This window comes from Symphalangus syndactylus, chromosome 17, assembly GCF_028878055.3.
Source record: "Symphalangus syndactylus isolate Jambi chromosome 17, NHGRI_mSymSyn1-v2.1_pri, whole genome shotgun sequence".
Lineage (NCBI taxonomy): Eukaryota > Metazoa > Chordata > Mammalia > Primates > Hylobatidae > Symphalangus > Symphalangus syndactylus.
In genome coordinates, this window is record NC_072439.2 from 85,841,034 (window position 1) to 85,859,422 (window position 18,389).

Genomic DNA, 18,389 nt, shown 5'->3' on the forward strand with positions numbered 1-18,389 from the left:
TTTCTTAAGCCCAGAAATTCAAGGCTGCAGTGAGCCATGATCATGCCACTGCACTCCAGCCTGGGTAAAGGAGCCAGACTCTGTGTCTAAAAAATAAATATAAATAAATAAATAGTAAAATTATTAACTATAATTTCCCTACTGTACTATTAAATACAAGAACATATTCTTTCTATCTAACTATATTTTTGTTCCACTTAATCAGCTTCTCCTTAATCATCTTAAGGCCAGGATTGCTGGCCTTAAGCAATCCTCCTGCCTCAGCCTCCAAAAGTGCTGGGATTGCAGGTGTGAGCATCTGCACCTAGCCAATGATCATTTATTGTATATTTCACAGTAGCTAGAAGAGAAAGGTTGTAATGTTCCCAATGCAAAGAAAGATAGGGTCGGCTGCAGTGGCTCACGCCTGTAATCCCAGCACTTTGGGAGGCCCATTCAGGAAGCTCAAGCTGTCTTCAAGAGGGTTGTTCTGTGCATGTCTGGATCTCAGTAAAGGTCTTTCGATGATCAGTTGTCTATTTTTGTTTATCTGAAAATGTATTTATTTTACCCTTGTTCTTGAAATATAATTTTTCAGCTGGTCATGATGGCTTATGCCTGTAATCCCAGCACTTTGGGAAGTCGAGGTGGGAGGATCACTTGACCCAGGAGCTCAACACCAGCCTGGGCAACATAGGGAGACTCTGCCTCTATTAAAAAAGAAAGAAATATTTTTTTAAATAAAAATTTTTTTGAGATGGAGTCTTGCTTTGTTGCCCAGGCTGGAATGCAGTGGTGCCATCTTGGGTCACTGCAAACTCTGCCTTGCGGGTTCAAGTGATTCTCCTGCCTCAGCCTCCCAAGTAGCAGGGATTACAGGCGCATGCCACTGTACCCATTTAATTTTTGTATTTTTAGTAGAGACAGGGTTTCGCCATGTTGCCCAGGCTGGTCTCGAACTCCTGACCTCAGGTGATCCACCTGCCTCAGCCTCCCAAAGTGCTGGGATTACAGGCATGAGCCACCATGCCCAGTCTAAAAATAAATTTAAAAAAAGAAAGATAATTTTTCTGGGAAGACAATTCTACATTGACATTATTTGATCTCAACGCCTTGAAGACGTTACGCCATTTTCTCCTGGCTTCCATTTTTGCTGTAGTGAAGTCAATCTTATTTTTGTTCCCTTTTAGGTAATACTGTATATATTTTCTCTCTGGCTGTTTCTGATTTTCTGTTGTTGTTGTCTTTGGTGTTTTGCCAACAATAAGTGCCACAGTGTTGCTAACCTGCAACCCACCAAACTAAGGGACTCCTTCCTGCCCAGGCATTGGGGAAACTGGCTATTTCTCTTGGTCAACTGTTTAGAAAGGAGTTTCCACAGTGGAACTCTTGGCACTGGGTGACCCTTATCATGGTGACCATTCATTCGAGAGGGCCAGGAACTGAGCAGCTTCCTTCAGCCCAGGAGGCAGGACTTTCAGAAAATTGCTATTTTTAGTAGAGATGGGGTTTCACCATGTTGGCCAGGCTGGTCTCGAACTCCTGACTTCAGGTGATCCACCTGCCTCGGCCTCCCAAAGTGTTGGGATTACAGGCATGAGCCACTGCAGCTGGCCGTATCTTTCTTTGTGTTGGGAACATTACGACCCTTCTCTTCTAGCTACTGTGAAATATACAATAAATGATCGTTGGCTAGATGCAGATGCTCACACCTGCAATCCCAGCACTTTTGGAGGCTGAGGCAGGAGGATTGCTTAAGGCCAGGAGTTTGAGACCAGCCTGAGCAACATAGCGAGACCCCATCCTCCCTCTGGATTCAAGCCCCTGATGTTTCGGCTGATCCATTCGGCCACACCTTTTTCTCCTGGCAATACTGTCTCAGGAACTTCATTGTCTCTCTCCATTCCAGCCCCATTCAGGAAGCTCAAGCTCTCTTCAAGAGGGCTGGTCTGTGCATGTCTGGATCTCAGTGTAACCAGGTAAAATTTGTTTCCACAGGGCTCTTCTAGTCTCCATGAACATCATGAATGTGGCTGGCTACCACTTCACAATCCTGGAATGCTTCTGTATCAACAGGGATCTCAAGAGTCTAACAATTGTTGGGGAGGTTGGAGCGCAGACAGCAATTACCTCTAGGGGGCGGTGTTGCCAAACTCTACAAGCCACTCTGGCCTCTCATGAGGCAGGGCCCAGCCAAAGTAGTGTATTTATTGCTAATGATTTTATTTTCATTTTTTCTCCCTTCTCTTCCCTTAGGATTTTGAGTAAAGTCTCTTTTGAAAAAATCCCAACCTTTTTCAACTCAACTATGGATAAAACTTAAAAGACATTTTTTTCCCTCAAACCTCAGCCTAGAAGACAAAAAGAATTGTTATATCCTGGAGACTAGGTATATCTCTGGACATGCTAACAAAAACAGGGAAGAACTCAGTTTTTTTGTTTTTTTTTGTTTTTGTTTTTGTTTGAGACAGAGTCTCGCTCTGTCACCCAGGCTGGAGTATAGTGGCGTGATATCAGCTCACTGCAACCTCTGCCTCCCAGGTTCAAGAGATTCTCCTGCCTCAGCCTTCCAAGTAGCTGGAATTACAGGTGCACACCACCATGCCCAGCTAATTTTTTTTTTTTTTTAGCAGGGATGGGGTTTTGCCATGTTGGCCCGGCTGGTCTCGAACTACTGACCTCAGGTAATCCACCCGCCTCGGCCTCCCAAAGTGCTGGGATTACAAGCATGAGCCACGTGCCCAGTCCAGAACTGTATTTCTTCTGTCATTTTCTAGCAACCTAGGACACGGACCTCAGTTATCCCGTAGTATATTTAGAACTCTTAACTACTACTACAGACCCAAAGTAACTAGAAAAATAAATGATACTCACAGCAGTGAACAAGCTCGGTCCACTAAGCAACAAGTGAGCCCAGCTGAGAAGCACAAAAGGCCCCAAGACTTACCCTCAAGGTGCTCCACCAGTTTAATGCTTCCTGTCACCAGAGCCCTGGCTCTTTAGCAGTGCCTAGAAAAGGCCAGCTCTTGTACACATATCAAGGGTGCCCTGAAGGGGACATATCCTACCATTATTTTAATATATTTATAAGTAGAATTTTGGAAGGGGAAAAGTGCCACCTAAAGTTAGAAGAAAACAGGCCAGGTTCAGTGGCTCACACCTGTAATCTCAGCACTTTGGGAGGCTGAGGCGGGCGGATCACTTGAGATTAGGAGTTTGAGACCAGCCTGGCCAACATGGTGAAACCTTGCCTCTACTAAAAATAGAAAAATTGGCTGGGCATAGTGGCACGTGCCTGTAATCTCAGCTACTCGGGAGGCTGAGGTAGGAGTATTGCTTGAACCTGGGAGGTGGAGGTTGCAGTGAGCCAAGATCACGCCATTGCACTCCAGCCTGGGCAAAAGAACAAGACTCCGTCTCAAAAAAAAAGAAAAACAAAAATAGAAGTGTTACTAAGGATGTGAAGAAATTGAAACCCTTGTTCACTGCAGGTGGGAATGTAAAATGGTGCATCTGCTGTAAAAAATATATATATGGCAGCTGAGTGTGGTGACTCATGCCTGTAATCCCAGCACTATGGGAGGCTGAGGCAGGAGGATCGCTTGAGCCCACGAGTTTGAGGCTACAGTGAGCCATGATTGCGCCACTGCACTCCAGCCTAGGCGACAGAGCAAGACCCTGTCTCAAAAAATGGCTCATGCCTGTAATCCCAGCACTTTGGGAAGCCAAAGTAGGTGGATCACCTGAGGTTAGGAGTTTGAGACCACTGTGGCCAAAACAGTGAAACTCCCGTCTCTACTAAAAATACAAAAATTAGCCAGGCACAGTGGTGTGCACCTGTAATCCTAGCTTCTAGGGAAGCTGAGGCAGGAGAATTGCTTGAACCCGGGAGGCAGAGGTTGTAGTGAGCTGAGATCGTGCCACTGCACTCCAGCCTGGGTGACAGAATGAGATTCCATCTCAAAAACAAACAAAAAAAAAGAAAAGGAAAATGAAAAAAAGTATGGCAATTCCTCAAAAAATTAAATGTAGAATTACCATATGATACAGTAGTTCCATTTATTTCAGTGAAAACAGGGACTGGAACAGATATTTGTACGATCACGTTCGTAGTGGCATTATCCACAATAGCAAAAGGTGGAAGCAACCGAAGTGTCCATTGACAGATAAATGGATAAATAAAATGTGGTATCTACAGCCAATGGATTATCATTTAGCCTTTAAAAGGAAGGAAGTTCTGAAACATGCAACAATATGGATGAACCTTGAGGACATTATGCTAAGTGAAATAAGGCAGATACAAAGAAATAAATACTATGTGATTCCTCTTATATGAGGGACCTAGAGCAGTCAAATTCATAGAGACAGAAAGTGGCGTGGTAGTTGCCAGGAGCTGGGCTGAGTGGGAAATGAGGATTGTGTTTAATGGGTCCAGAGTATCAGTTTTACAAAATGAAAAGAGTTCTGTGGGTGGATGGTGGTGATGGTAGCACAACAACGTGAACATAAGTAACACTACAGAGTTGTACACTTAAAAATGGCTAACTTCAATCAATTTTCCATGCCAAGGTTAAAAAATTGTTAAGATGATAACTATTATGTTTTGATGTATTTTTATCATAATCTTTTAAAAACAGCCTCAGCCTTGGGAGAGTCAGGAATTACTTTTGTTTGTCTACAGTTGATCACATACTCAGTTACTGACTAGCAACAACCAGTCATTCATTCAACAAATATTTAGTGAGCATCTGCCATGTGCCAGTTACTCTTCTAGATACCTGGGCTATAGTAGTGAATAAAATAAACAGAAAGCCCACAGAGCTTATATTCTAAACTGATTTCATATTCAAGATTCATTTTGAAATCTAAAATCAGAGAAAGAACCAGAACTAGCCTGGGCAACACAGAAAGACCCCATTTCTACAAAAACTACAAAACTTAGGTGTGGTGTCAGGTGCCTGTTGTCCCAGCTACTCTGGAGGCTGAGGAAGAAGGACTGCTTGAGCCCAGGAGTTTGAGGCTGCAGTGAGCTATGGTTGTGCCACCGTACTCCAGCCTGGGCAACAGAGCACAACCCTGTTTCCAAACAAAAAGAAAGAAAGAAAAGAAAAGAAAAAGAGGCTGGGTGCGGTGGCTCACACCTGTAATCCCAGCACTTTCAGAGGCCAAGGTAGGTGGATCATCTGAAGTCAGGAGTTTGAGACCAGCCTGGCCAACATGGCGAAATCCCATCTTTATTAAAAATACAAAAATCAGCCAGGTGTGGTGGCATCAGCCTGTAATCCCAGATACTCAGGGGGGTCTAGGTAGGAAAATCACTGGAACCTGGGAGGCAGAGGTTGCAGTGAGCCAAGATCGTGCTACTACACTCCAGCCTGGGCGACAGAGTGACACTCTCTCAAAAAGAAAAAAAAAAAAAAAAAAAAGAACCAGAACTGGCAGTTGACCAAATATATGAAAAAATGTTCAACCTCACTGAAATAGATAAATGCAAATTAAAACTACACTTATTTTCCTTTATAGATTGGCAGAAAGTCCAAACTATTGACAAAATACTCTGTTGGTGAGGCTATGGGGAAACAGGCGCTCTCATACATTGCTGGTGTAAGTGCAAAATGACACATTGTCCAGGGAGAGCAATTAAGCAATATCTCCATGAGTTCCACCATTGTCTAATCAGGCTTGCCAGTGAGTTCAACAACGTATCCTCTGCCATGGGAATTGCATCCAATTTGAACAAGTTACTCTAATTCAATAATAAATTCTAAGAAATAAATGCAAATTTATAAAGACTATATGTAGAAAGATGTTTATTGCAGCATTATTTGTAATCGTAGAAACTGCAAAAAAATCTGCAATGTTTCTCAAGAGAGAAATGGTTGGATAAACAATGGTATACTCATGCTATGGAATATTACGGAATCATTGAAAATGGCTATGTTTGTCTACATTCCCTCAAATGTTAAATAAAAATCAAGTTGCAGACAAAATGCATAATCATCAAAATAGCTAATACATTACCTTCACAATGTGTCAATGCCTGTTCTAAGGGCTTTTCATATATTATTTCATTTAATTCTCACAAGAACTTTATGGGATAAGTATTATTATTATCCCGTTTCAAAGATGAAGAAGTCCAGGCATAGAGAGGCTGAGTAGCCCAAAGCTATCCATCTAGGGCCTGGAACCGAAGCCAGGCAGTCTGGCTCTGGCATACCAGCATATAACCGTAATTATCTAAACATAATTCTGTGTTTGAATACATGTGGATATACATATATTATGCTTGAATATATATGTATGGGTGTGTGTGTGTGTGTGTGTGTGTGTGTGTAGGCATACACTCTAGCTCTAGTTCTAGATATATAAATTTAGGGAAGAAATGAATACCCATCAAATTATTAAGAATGGTTATGACTCTACAAATTGGATAGGATGAAAGAAATGGGGAAAGGAATTTTTACTTCTTTATGTAGTGTGTGTGAGATATTATGTATATGTGGTTTCCAATATATTTCAAGTAAGTTTTTAAACAACAACAAAAATAAACAGTTTGAGAGTCTTCCTGAAACTCGTCTATTAAAATCATATCCATATAGCTACCAGTCTACAGAATTTTAAGACCTGGATTTACCATAAGCACAAATACCTTTTGGCAGCGGATTCACCACTTCCCAACTTCCCAAGGTTGCGGGAATCATTTAAAATAAATTCTGCAATCGGACCTACTTTCCATACCCAAACACCCCCGCAAGAGTGTGTGTGTGTGTTTATGTCCTATTTAATTCCTTCCCCCCTCCCCGATTTCTACCTCCGGATTTGTAGGGCAGCTGAACATTCCTTTTCTACAACTTGCATTCATTTAATGGAAAACTTTTACTTAGTTGCCTTCAGCCTTTCCTTTTCTAGGATAAATCAAATGGTTTTCGTTCCGCACCCTAACAAGGCAAGAAATGACAGACTCCTAGGTCCCCCTAGGCGGGCGCCAGAGCACGACGGGTCAAGTCGGAATCGCCACGTGGAAACAACGCTCAGCATCGCGAACTCCAAATCCCGACGTGCAACGCGGGGCGGGATGGGAACAGTTTGCAGGAACTGCAGAAGCCTGTGGCGTGGAACCTGGACAGGTCCCGTGCAGAAAGGGCGCTATGCCTTACAGAAAAGCTCCTTGCCTCCCAAATGACGCCCAGCCTTCCTGCCTCGTTCCACCGCTTTCCCGCGGCCCCGCCCCTCTGCAGAGTGGGTTTATTCCCCGCAGCCACCGCTTCTTTCCCCAAAGAGAAAAAGGTGCTGCTGCGCCTTTTCTAAGCCTTGGACCTTTACGCCCGCACTTTCCTCTGCCCAGAAAGCTTACTGCTTAACTCCAGTACAACTTACTGGTGTGCCTGGATCCACCCCCGTCTCCACTCTGCTTAAGACACAGGAGGCTGATAGGCTGGAAGAATGAATAGATGACATAAAATAGTCATTGTTATCTCCACATAATTTGGCAGCAAGATTGTGGAACTCTGCAGTCAGACAGATCGGGTTCCAATACCAGTTCTTCCACTTACTAGCTGGGTAAACTTCCTTCATCCTTCTGAGAGTTCAAGAAACGTTTGCTGAACGAATGAATAAGATGTTTTGCAGAGATAATGCTTGTATCGTGCCTGGCCCAAAATCAGCGCTCAATGGAATTACTGGTCTCCCTACTATATGCCACCTTCTCTATTTATGCAGGTTCTGAGTTCCTCGCAGCGGGGGAACATCTGGCTCGGTTCTATCTCCCCAAGGCGCTGGGTTCCCAGAAGTTTCTAGAATGAATACGGAGGGCTACATATTTCACATGCGCGGGGCGGGGAAACTGCTGGAGGATTACAGATTCCGGATGGAGCTGGCCCCTTCGTGGCGACCACAAGTCCTACCACGCCGCAATAATCTCGGCTTGTTCACCTACAAATGAAGGCCGACGATACTTGCAGACCGAGTCTGACATCTATGGGACCCCACCCCTACCCTGCGCCTCCAGGAGCTGGGACAGCCGCGACCCGTCCCCACTCCTCGCGCCTCCGGTGTCAACCTCAGACCCCTGTGGGCTCCCGGGGAAGACGCATGCGCACTGCTCCCTCCTCGTCTCCTTCCCTTCGTTAATTAGTCCATCGCATTTCAAGTGCTAGATCCTTTTTGTCCCCTACTGCGTGCGGTGTCAGCTTCCTTGCGGAAGTGGTGACCGTGAGAGAAGAAGATGGCGGCCCCTGTAGTGGCGCCGCCTGGTGTGGTGGTTAGTCGGGCCAACAAGCGCAGCGGCGCGGGGCCGGGAGGCAGCGGTGGCGGGGGAGCCAGAGGGGCGGAGGGGGAACCGCCGCCGCCCCTACAAGCAGTTCTGGTGGCCGATAGCTTCGATCGCCGCTTCTTCCCCATCTCCAAGGACCAGCCTCGGGTGAGCGCCGCGCACGCGAGCAGCCAGAGGGCAGGAAGGGTGGCAGGGCTGGAGCAAGTTACCCTTTCGGCTAACTACTACAGCATGCCCTTGAAGGACCTATGTCTATGCTGTTATCCTAAAACCAGAGGCAGAGGGACTGTCTAAACCCTGATGACTGCTGACCAACTTAGTGGCCGGCAGATTTGGGTATTCGTAATGTTGTCCACCTCGGGTTTGAAAGGAATGAAGAGAGCTAAATGTAGAAACAGCGCTTGAGAGAAGCCTTCACGCGGGGATTCAGTGCCCCTAGAAGAGGCTGCGCCGCTTTTAGCCTTGCAGATGACGGTTGCTCAGGTGAAAAGAAACGACCTTTTGCCTCTGAAAGGGCGGTAATATGCCTTAAAAAGAACGGGCTAGATCTCGGGCAGTGTAGTTTTTTTTTCCTTCCAGGTTCTAATGATAGCCGGTGCTATCTGTCGAAAGGACAAAATGGGTTTAGTGATCGATTGCCATCAGCCCCCGAGTTGTCTAGACAACGGGGTATTGGACTCAGCTGGGTCGTTCAGCAGTCAGTTCAGAGAGAGGGAACTGCATTGGATTTAAGGAAAATCCTCTCTAATTCCCTCGAAAAAGCCTAATGGCTGTTCATTTTTGAAAATTGATGGGAGATGGCTAACCTCGGACACTTAGAAAGGGATCAAGGAAGGAAATCTTACGGGGAAGAAGGCCTTAGCAATGCTTAAATTTATGGAAATATGATTGATTTCCAGTATTATCCTTTGCCAGCAGTGAACTGCCATTCTGTCACAGCTCTGTGTCTGATACAAGGCACATAGATTCTGTACTTACCATCCCCAAATTGCAACGTCTCAGACTCAGGCTTAGAGCATGGCATGAACATCAAAGGCAGGAACCTGTTTATCTTTGAATTGGAAAGATACAGCAAAATTACACTGGAAATACTAATAGAGGAGTGAAAATTGTTGCAGTGGGGTACCCGAAGGGATTCGAGACCTCAAGTTTTTTTCATCTTGTATCCTTCAGGTCCTCTTGCCCCTGGCCAATGTGGCATTAATTGACTACACTCTGGAATTCCTGACTGCCACAGGTGTACAGGAAACATTTGTCTTTTGTTGCTGGAAAGCTGCTCAAATCAAAGAACATTTACTGTAAGGCCCTGCAACTTTTCTTTCCATGTTTCGCCATCTTTTTCCAGTTTTTTCAGGATGAATGTAACTAAGGGGAAATGTGAGAAGGGAAAAATGGGTCTACTTAGATGTCATTGTAAGTTCTAAGGGTATTTTCTACACTTATCAGGAGGTGAGCAGCTGAAACTTTGTATCTGTCTGTCTTGGGTTTTCTGTGACAAAGATTAAAGAATAAATGGATTTTTTCTGAATCTCATTATAAAGTTTGGTCCCAGTGGAGTTTGCTTTTATTTAATGGCTTCAGTATGGAAGTTACAATGATAACATCTTTGTTTTCCCACTGAGTTTCTAAATCTTGTTCGTTCTCACCTTCAAGGATATAAATGAGCTCCTTGTCATCTTTGTATTCCCACTGCCTAGCTCAGTCCCAAGCATATAGTGAGCACTTACATGTTTGTTGAAATCTTGAAAACTAGGGAATCACATTGCTTATGGAAGTCCAGGATATAAAGACTAGGACATTAGCATGGTCTCCGTCAGACAGTTCCTAAATGTTATATGGATTGCGGAAGGGGAAAGCTGACATGAAGTGTGTTCCCAGGCTACTTTGTGTACCCTAGGCTTCAGCAGGATTTCGAGTTCAAATTGATGTTTAGGGACAAGGGGTCAAGGTATGGAGAGGAAATAACCATGTTTCCTAACCCATAAAACAAGACTGGTGACACAGGATGCTGAAAGCATTCATTATAGTTCATAATTCTCTTTGAAGTTGAAGACGCTGGCAAGAACCCAAAAAAGCCATGGAGAAAGACTGTGAATGCTGAATGGGGGTGAAAAATGGGGAAGGCTCAAATGATCTTTATGCTTGATATACTCATTCCCCTCACCCTCCCTTCCTTTAGGAAGTCCAAGTGGTGCCGCCCTACATCTCTCAATGTGGTTCGAATAATTACATCAGAGCTCTATCGATCACTGGGAGATGTCCTCCGTGATGTTGATGCCAAGGCCTTGGTGCGCTCTGACTTCCTTCTGGTGTATGGGGATGTCATCTCAAACATCAATATCACCAGAGCCCTTGAGGAACACAGGTCAGGATGGGAAAATGACAGGAACAAGGGTTAAAGACCAGCAGAGCCCTGAGACTGCTTTTTTGCAGTTCTCTCCCTCCTATCCTTTATAGGTTGAGACGGAAGCTAGAAAAAAATGTTTCTGTGATGACGATGATCTTCAAGGAGTCATCCCCCAGCCACCCAACTCGTTGCCACGAAGACAATGTGGTAGTGGCTGTGGATAGTACCACAAACAGGGTTCTCCATTTTCAGAAGACCCAGGGTCTCCGGCGTTTTTCATTTCCTCTGGTGTGTGGATATCTGGGGTCCTTTGAGGTGGGGAAGTGACAGGCTTCAGTGGGAGAAACAAATTAAAGTCCTTGTAACTTCTCCCCACAGAGCCTGTTTCAGGGCAGTAGTGATGGAGTGGAGGTTCGATATGATTTACTGGATTGTCATATCAGCATCTGTTCTCCTCAGGTGAGCTCTTTAGGGCTGGGGCTGCACACCCAAAGAGTAGAACTCTGTGGGTCTGTTATTGCCCCCTTAGAAGGCCAGTGTATATTTCTTCTCCCTGTTTATTTTCATTATTTTTATTTTTATTTTTTGAGACAGAGTCTTGCTCTGTTGCCCAGGCTGGAGTGCAGTGGTGTGATCCCAGCTCACTGCAAACTGTGCCTCCTAGGTTCAAGTGATTCTTCTGCCTCAGCCTCCTGAGTAGCTGGGATTACAGGCACATACCACCATGCCTGGCTAATTTTTGTATTTTTAGTAGAGATAGGGTTTCACCATTTTGGCCAGGCTGGTCTCAAACTCCTGGTCTCAAGTGATCTACCCGTCTCAGCCTCCCAAAGTGCTGGGATTACAGGCATGAGCCACCACACCTGGCCTTATTTTCAGTTTTATTTATATATATCTTTTGAGACAGGGTCTCGCTCTGTGGCCCAGGCTGGAGCACAGTGGCACCATGACTGCTCACTGCAGCCTCAACCTCCGGGGTTCAAGTGAACCTCCTGCCTCAGCCTCCTGAGTAGATGGAACCACAGGCGTGCACTACCACTAATTTTTGTATTTTTTTGTAGAGACGGGGTTTTGCCATGTTGTCCAGCCTGGTCACGAACACCTGAGCTCAAGCAATCTGACCACCTCGGCCTTCCAAAATGCTGGGATTACAGGCATGAGCCACCACGGGTTTTTGTTGTTGTTGTTGTTGTTATTGTTGTTTTGAGACGGAGCCTCGCTCTGTCGCCCAGGCTGGAGTGCAGTGGCACGATCTCAGCTCACTGCAGCCTCCGCCACCTGGGTTCCAGTGATTCTCCTGCCTCAGCCTCTCAAGTAGCTGGGACTACAGGTATGCGCCACCACACCCGGCTGTTTTTTTGTATTTTTCAGTAGAGATGGGGTTTCACCATATTGGCCAGGCTGGTCTCTAACTCCTGACCTCAAGTGATCCTCCTGCCTTGGCCTCCCAAAGTGCTGCAATTACAGGCGTGAGCCACCGCACCCAGCCTTTTTTTTTTTTTGAGTCGGAGTTTCGCTCTTGTTGCCCAGGCTGGATGCAATGGTGCGATCTCAGCTCACCACAACCTCTGCCTTCCGGGTTCAAGCAATTCTCCTGCCTCAGCCTCCCAAGTAGCTTGGGATTACAGGCATGTGCTACCATGCCCAGCTAATTTTTGTATTTTTAGTAGAGACGACGTTTTACCATGTTGGTCAGGCTGGTCTCGAACTCCCGACCTCAGGTGATCCACCTGCCTCGGCCTCCCAAAGTGCTGGCATTACGGGCGTGAGCCACTGCACCTGGCCTTTTTTTTTTTAGAATCTATTGTAAAGCAAAGATCTTGTCTCCAGTATCTCATTGGGAGTCTCTTTGGAATTCTGGTCCATGTCCAGCTGTCATAGGGTTTGCTGGGTCTCTGGGGGATTATCTGTGCTCTTAGAGAATAGTATTTAATCCTGGCCAAGCACGGTGGCTCATGCTTGTAATCCCAGCACTTTGGGAGGCCGAGGTGAGTGGATCATGAGGTCAGGAGTTCAAGACCAGCCTGATCAACACAGTGAAATCCCGTCTGTACTAAAAAAAAAAAAAAATACAAAAATTAGCTGGGCGTGGTGGCGGACGCTTGTAATCCCAGTGACTTGGGAGGCTGAGGCACGAGAATCACTTCAACCCAGGAGGTGGAGGTTGCAGTGAGCTGAGATCATGCAACTGCACTCCAGCCTGGGCAACAGAGTTAGACTCGTCTCAAAAAAAAAAAAAAAAGAATAGTACTTAATTCTAGCCCACTCCACTTCCCTTCCACAGGTGGCGCAACTGTTTACAGACAACTTTGACTACCAAACTCGAGATGACTTTGTGCGAGGTCTCTTAGTGAATGAGGAGGTGAGAAAAGTCTTCCAATGCCTCTTTAGGAGAGAGGAGAAGGCTATGATTGTATCTCATGCTGGTAACTTTTGATCCTTTTTTGTATTTTATTGAGGCTTAGGAGGGAGGAAAAGCAGGGGGCAGGAGGAACAGTACACAAAGAAGAATCTTTGTGGCAGTGAGAGGCAGAGGGGAACTTACAAGGATTAGAAAAGTTGTACTTGGGGGCATTCTTCCTGTCTTTCTTGCTTAGGTGACCTCCCTTTCCTTCTCATTCAGATCCTAGGGAACCAGATCCACATGCACGTAACAGCTAAGGAATATGGTGCCCGTGTCTCCAACCTACACATGTACTCAGCAGTCTGTGCTGACGTCATCCGCCGATGGGTCTACCCTCTCACCCCAGAGGCGAACTTCACTGACAGCACCACCCAGAGCTGCACTCATTCCCGGCACAACATCTACCGAGGGCCTGAGGTCAGCCTGGGCCATGGCAGCGTCCTAGAGGAAAATGTGCTCCTGGGCTCTGGCACTGTCATTGGCAGCAATTGCTTTATCACCAACAGTGTCATTGGCCCCGGCTGCCACATTGGTGAGCACAGGTGGGGAATCAAGCCAACTATCCTAGGAACAGGAACCTGGGGGTGCCACGTCTCCAGAAACACAAGGGATGGCTACACAAGGGACAGTCCCTGGGAATAAGGAACTAGAGTGGCCACCTCAGGAAAGGAGGAAACAGGGATTTGAAAACAGCGATACCTTAATTTGTGGCCTGTGAGCCTCTCATTGGATGACTTCACATTCCAGGGTACCCTGTAGTCACATTCAGGAGCAAGTAGATAATTAACATGCAGTAACAACATCTATTTAGCGCATTACAGTTTACAAAGGGCTTTTATATACATTGTTTCATTTAATCCTCATAATTTACAAATAAACAAACAGGCTCAACAAGATTTTCTTGCCCGAGGTCATTGGTAATAATGGTGGGACCTGAATCTGGGTATTCTGATTGTAAGTCCAGTGTTCTTTTGAGTCTACCATAACTGCCTGGTTGGCCTCTTGGTAACTCATTTTGGTTGCAGGAATGTGTTGCTTCTAATAGTACTGCCCCTTTCCAAGAACAACAGTAAGGCTCAGAGTCTAGGGGCTGAGCGTGGTGGCTCATGCTTGTAATCCCAGCACATTGGGAAGCCATGGTGGGGGAATCACTTGAGCCCAGGAGTTCAAGACCAGCCTGGGCAACATGGCGACACCCCTTCTCTACAAATGATACAAAAATTAGCCGGGCATGATGGCACGTGCCTGTAATCTCAGCTATTCGGGAGGCTGAGGCAGGAGGATTACCTGAGCCCAGAGGTCAAGGGTGCAGTGAGTCATGATCATACTACTGCACTCCAGCCTGGGTGACAGAGTGAGACCGTGTCCCAAAAGAAAAAAAAGACTTAGTTTCTAAAATGTACCAGAAGAGGTGGAATTATTTGGTTCTGCTTATAGACGTGGATATGATTCTAATAAGGTTTTTGAGTTCAGAGGGTCCCCAGAAATCCTGAAGGTTCTCGGGTTCTTAAGCCCTGTGTGTAGTCTATAATTGTTGTAAACTTGGTGAAGTATCTTCTCTTCTCAGGCCTGGGCTTAGGGGGTGAGTGGGTGTTTCTGGTGACTTGCGGGATGGGGAATGAGAGCTAGGTGGGAGCTGTGCTGGGGTCAGTCAGCCCTGTCCTCTATGAAGGGCTCTGCTCTGCGGTTGTAACCCGTAGTGACCCAGAGGCCTTCCCATCCTGAGCCAGGTGATAACGTGGTGCTGGACCAGACCTACCTGTGGCAGGGTGTTCGAGTGGAGGCTGGAGCACAGATCCATCAGTCTCTGCTTTGTGACAATGCTGAGGTCAAGGAACGAGTGACACTGAAACCACGCTGTGTCCTCACTTCCCAGGTGAGACCTGATCTATACTGTGCACAGGCCCTGAATTGCGTGGCAGTCACACTGAGCCAGAAGGGGCATTATTTCCACACATAATCCTGTCTGAGTTGAGAGAACAAATCCAGTGGTTTCGTTTGCCATCTAGCCTTAGTTTAAAAAAAAAAAAAAGTTGCTCTCATTATCAGGATGCACTTTTCCTCCACAACCTAGTGGTTCTGTGTTTTTTTTTTTCCCCTAGGTGGTCGTGGGCCCAAATATCACGCTGCCTGAGGGCTCGGTGATCTCTTTGCACCCTCCAGATGCAGAGGAAGATGAAGATGATGGCGAGTTCAGTGATGATTCTGGGGCCGACCAAGAAAAGGACAAAGTGAAGATGAAAGGTGTGAGACTCGACAGGTGTGGGGCATCTGTGTGTCTCGCTGCCTCATAGAAGAACCAGTGTTTCCTCCTGGAGGGATTGGTGCTTCCGCGGGGCCCTCTCTATAGATCATTGCCTTTTCCAGGTTACAATCCAGCAGAAGTAGGAGCCGCTGGCAAGGGCTACCTCTGGAAAGCTGCAGGCATGAACATGGAGGAAGAGGAGGAACTGCAGCAGAATCTGTGGGGTGAGCTAGGCCTGATGCCTGCCCTTCTCCTACCGAATCGGAATATTTTGAAGGATAATGAATACTTCAGAGTCACATTACTTATTCACTCCTTTATTCATGCAGACAGGGCAGGTATATTGCTCTCTGTCAATGACTCTTTTTTTCTCTTTCCTCACCCATTATGGCTTCTCAGGACTCAAGATCAACATGGAAGAAGAGAGTGAAAGTGAAAGTGAGCAAAGTATGGATTCTGAGGAACCGGACAGCCGGGGAGGCTCCCCTCAGATGGATGACATCAAAGGTGAGTGGACAGGGGAGAAATGCGCTGGACCAGTTTATTCTCTGCCTGGATCAACTAGCCAGAGGCTTATGTTCCTCAGAAAGGGTTTGGTATCAAGTCAAGACTAGATGACTTAGAGTATTCTGGAATGATGTTGGCCCATGAACTTATTCTTGCTTTGATTTCAGTGTTCCAGAATGAAGTTTTAGGAACACTACAGCGGGGCAAAGAGGAGAACATTTCTTGTGACAATCTCGTCCTGGAAATCAACTCTCTCAAGTAAGAGCAGCCCCTCCCTGTTCTCCTTGGGGTGATCCCAGGAAGGTAGAGGCTTTCTCGTAAATGTTTTGTCTCCAAATAGGAACCTATTCCTTCGACATCCCAAATGGAAAGACCAGTAGTATTTGGAGCAAGGAAAGCATTATTAAGTTCTAGCCTCAGCATAGACTTTCTCCTTCCTAAACCCTCCCCTTCCATATTGTTCCATCCAGATTCCTCTCCAGTGTCTATCAAAGTCATAGTTCTAAGCCTGCTGAAAGGCCAGTGAAGGCCCTGGTGTCACCCCAGTCTCCCCGCAGGTATGCCTATAACATAAGTCTAAAGGAGGTGATGCAGGTACTGAGCCACGTGGTCCTGGAGTTCCCCCTGCAACAGATGGATTCCTCGCTTGACTCAAGCCGCTACTGTGCCCTGCTGCTTCCTGTGAGCAAAGATTGGAGCTGAGTACAAGGGATTGGGTACAGGCAAAGGAAATCAGGAGTAGACTGTCTTGTTATATTGGGTGTATGTCACTTCTGGTTCCTTTCTCCTTGCCTCTGGAAGCTAGTTGGGCTCTAGAGCAGCCTTGGCTGGTTCAGAGGGGTCAGGTTGAGTTCAATACTGACTGGCCTTTGAGACTCCAGGATTCATACCATCCTAGGCCCACAAAGGTATACTCAGAATGGACCTGGACATTCAGATTCTATGGCAGCAATTTGACCCAACACAAGATCAGCCTCTGGGGTGGGAATAGGTATTTTGAGGCAGCCTATAGCATCTGATCCCCTTTCACCTTCCCTAAGGAATCTCTTTTTCCCAAACCCTGTCAACAACTCCCAAGTCCCTCTGACATAATTCCACAGAACCTGTATCATCTCCCTCTTGTCCACCCATGTCATCAATATGGATTTGCTTGGATGTCCAGGCATAGGTGAATGCCTATTGCAGCTCCCTTCTTTCTTCCATAGCTGCTCAAGGCCTGGAGCCCTGTTTTTAGGAACTACATAAAGCGCGCAGCCGACCATTTGGAAGCGTTAGCAGCCATTGAGGACTTCTTCCTAGAGCATGAAGCTCTTGGTATTTCCATGGCCAAGGTGAATACAACCTCAAGCCCCATTCTTCTGCACTTGCTTTCAAACGAGGGTTGGTGACCCCCTTGGGAGACATAAAATAGAAGCTAATGTGACTCCAGTATGGACCATCCACTCCCAATATGCTTATTGCTAGGATAGTACAGCTTGGAGCCGGGCTAGTAAGGTAGCCATCTGGGGGGTGGTCTGGAAATGTGCAAAGCTCTCCCCAGCGATAGTTCCAGAAGTTAGACCTGCCTCAGGAGCAGAGCGAACAGCTCACTCTTGTCCGTTTTGGAGGAGGCTACTCAGTGCATAGAGGGATCTGAGGGCCTGGTAGAGTATCCTGCTGGACTCTCCAAGGCCCTTGAGGTCCCCTTTATTGGCCTTTTGCAGGTACTGATGGCTTTCTACCAGCTGGAGATCCTGGCTGAGGAAACAATTCTGAGCTGGTTCAGCCAAAGAGATACAACTGACAAGGGCCGGCAGTTACGCAAGAATCAACAGGTGCGTCAGGCTGCCCTCCTCTCGCCAAGACAGTTATCTCATTCCCAGGTCCTGGCCCCTAGACTCTAGGGTGGTTGGTTTCAGGGGCTCTGGTTGTTAGAGCTGTTTATCTGCCAAGGGGAGCAGGAGAGTTATGTGCACCTCCCCCAGCCGATCTCTCCCCTGCTTCCTTACAGCTGCAGAGGTTCATCCAGTGGCTAAAAGAGGCAGAAGAGGAGTCATCTGAAGATGACTGAAGTCACACTGCCTGCTCCTTTGGGTGTGATTGAGTGCCCTCCTGGCTCCTGGGCTGGGACAAGTGAGGAACTAGCTGCAGAGGGATGAGTGACGACCATCCAGGCTGAGACTGAAAGGAGCAGAGGCTGGAACTACAGTATTCTTTCCCCTGCTAGCAACCACGTGCCTCCCATCCTGACTGTGGAGTTGGGATGTGGGAAGTGGGGCTGGAACAAAGCTTCTGCCTAGGGAGGAGCTAAGCAGGCCCTGCAGTTGGAGGAAGGCCAGAGGAACAGCTTTGTGCTCCGGCTTTCCCTCAGGGAACAGCAGAGAGCAGTTGGCTCTCTCTGCTGCTTGTATATGTTAATATTAAAAGAGAGAGTGGTGTATTTGGTTTGTCTCCATCCCTGACTAATCAGCCAGTGAAGTATGTGACCAGAGTCACATGATAGCCTTTCCTTAACACCTGGGGGAGAGGGAGGACAGGGGTGTTCTAGCCACTAGGTGGTACTGTGGTACCTTGCTAATTAACCTTTCCCATGGCTCATGGGTAGTGGAGGGCTGAGGTTCTTTTCCAGCCTCTGTGGACCAACTTGTGATCCTGG

At 46.6% G+C, this 18,389-nt stretch overlaps 1 protein-coding gene and 1 long non-coding RNA gene across 2 annotated transcripts; one reads left to right on the forward strand and one right to left on the reverse strand.

Annotated features, from left to right (window-relative positions):
• Positions 1 to 5,772: 5,772 nt before the first annotated feature.
• On the reverse strand, positions 5,773 to 8,079 carry LOC134733155 (uncharacterized). Its single transcript, XR_010116682.1, has 2 exons — positions 7,357 to 8,079; positions 5,773 to 7,098 (listed from the first exon to the last, which is right to left on the reverse strand). It is a non-coding gene; the product is annotated as an uncharacterized lncRNA (long non-coding RNA).
• EIF2B5 (eukaryotic translation initiation factor 2B subunit epsilon) lies at positions 6,195 to 18,173 on the forward strand. Its single transcript, XM_063621881.1, has 16 exons — positions 6,195 to 8,398; positions 9,425 to 9,549; positions 10,431 to 10,616; positions 10,709 to 10,886; positions 10,977 to 11,057; positions 12,883 to 12,960; positions 13,222 to 13,534; positions 14,733 to 14,878; positions 15,105 to 15,246; positions 15,370 to 15,471; positions 15,647 to 15,754; positions 15,922 to 16,012; positions 16,312 to 16,435; positions 16,960 to 17,085; positions 17,458 to 17,568; positions 17,745 to 18,173. The coding sequence occupies exons 1-16, from the start codon at positions 8,204 to 8,206 to the stop codon at positions 17,802 to 17,804; spliced, it is 2,166 nt and encodes a 721-aa protein (XP_063477951.1). The 5' UTR covers positions 6,195 to 8,203; the 3' UTR covers positions 17,805 to 18,173.
• The last annotated feature ends 216 nt before the right edge of the window (positions 18,174 to 18,389 follow it).

Coding starts and splice junctions, on each gene's coding strand:
- EIF2B5 (XM_063621881.1), top strand. CDS start 8,204: ATGGCGGCCCCTGTAGTGGCGCCGCCTGGTGTGGTGGTTAGTCGGGCC. Junction 10,617..10,708: donor AGAGCCCTTGAGGAACACAG/GTCAGGATGGGA, acceptor TATCCTTTATAG/GTTGAGACGGAAGCTAGAAA. Junction 12,961..13,221: donor GTCTCTTAGTGAATGAGGAG/GTGAGAAAAGTC, acceptor CTTCTCATTCAG/ATCCTAGGGAACCAGATCCA.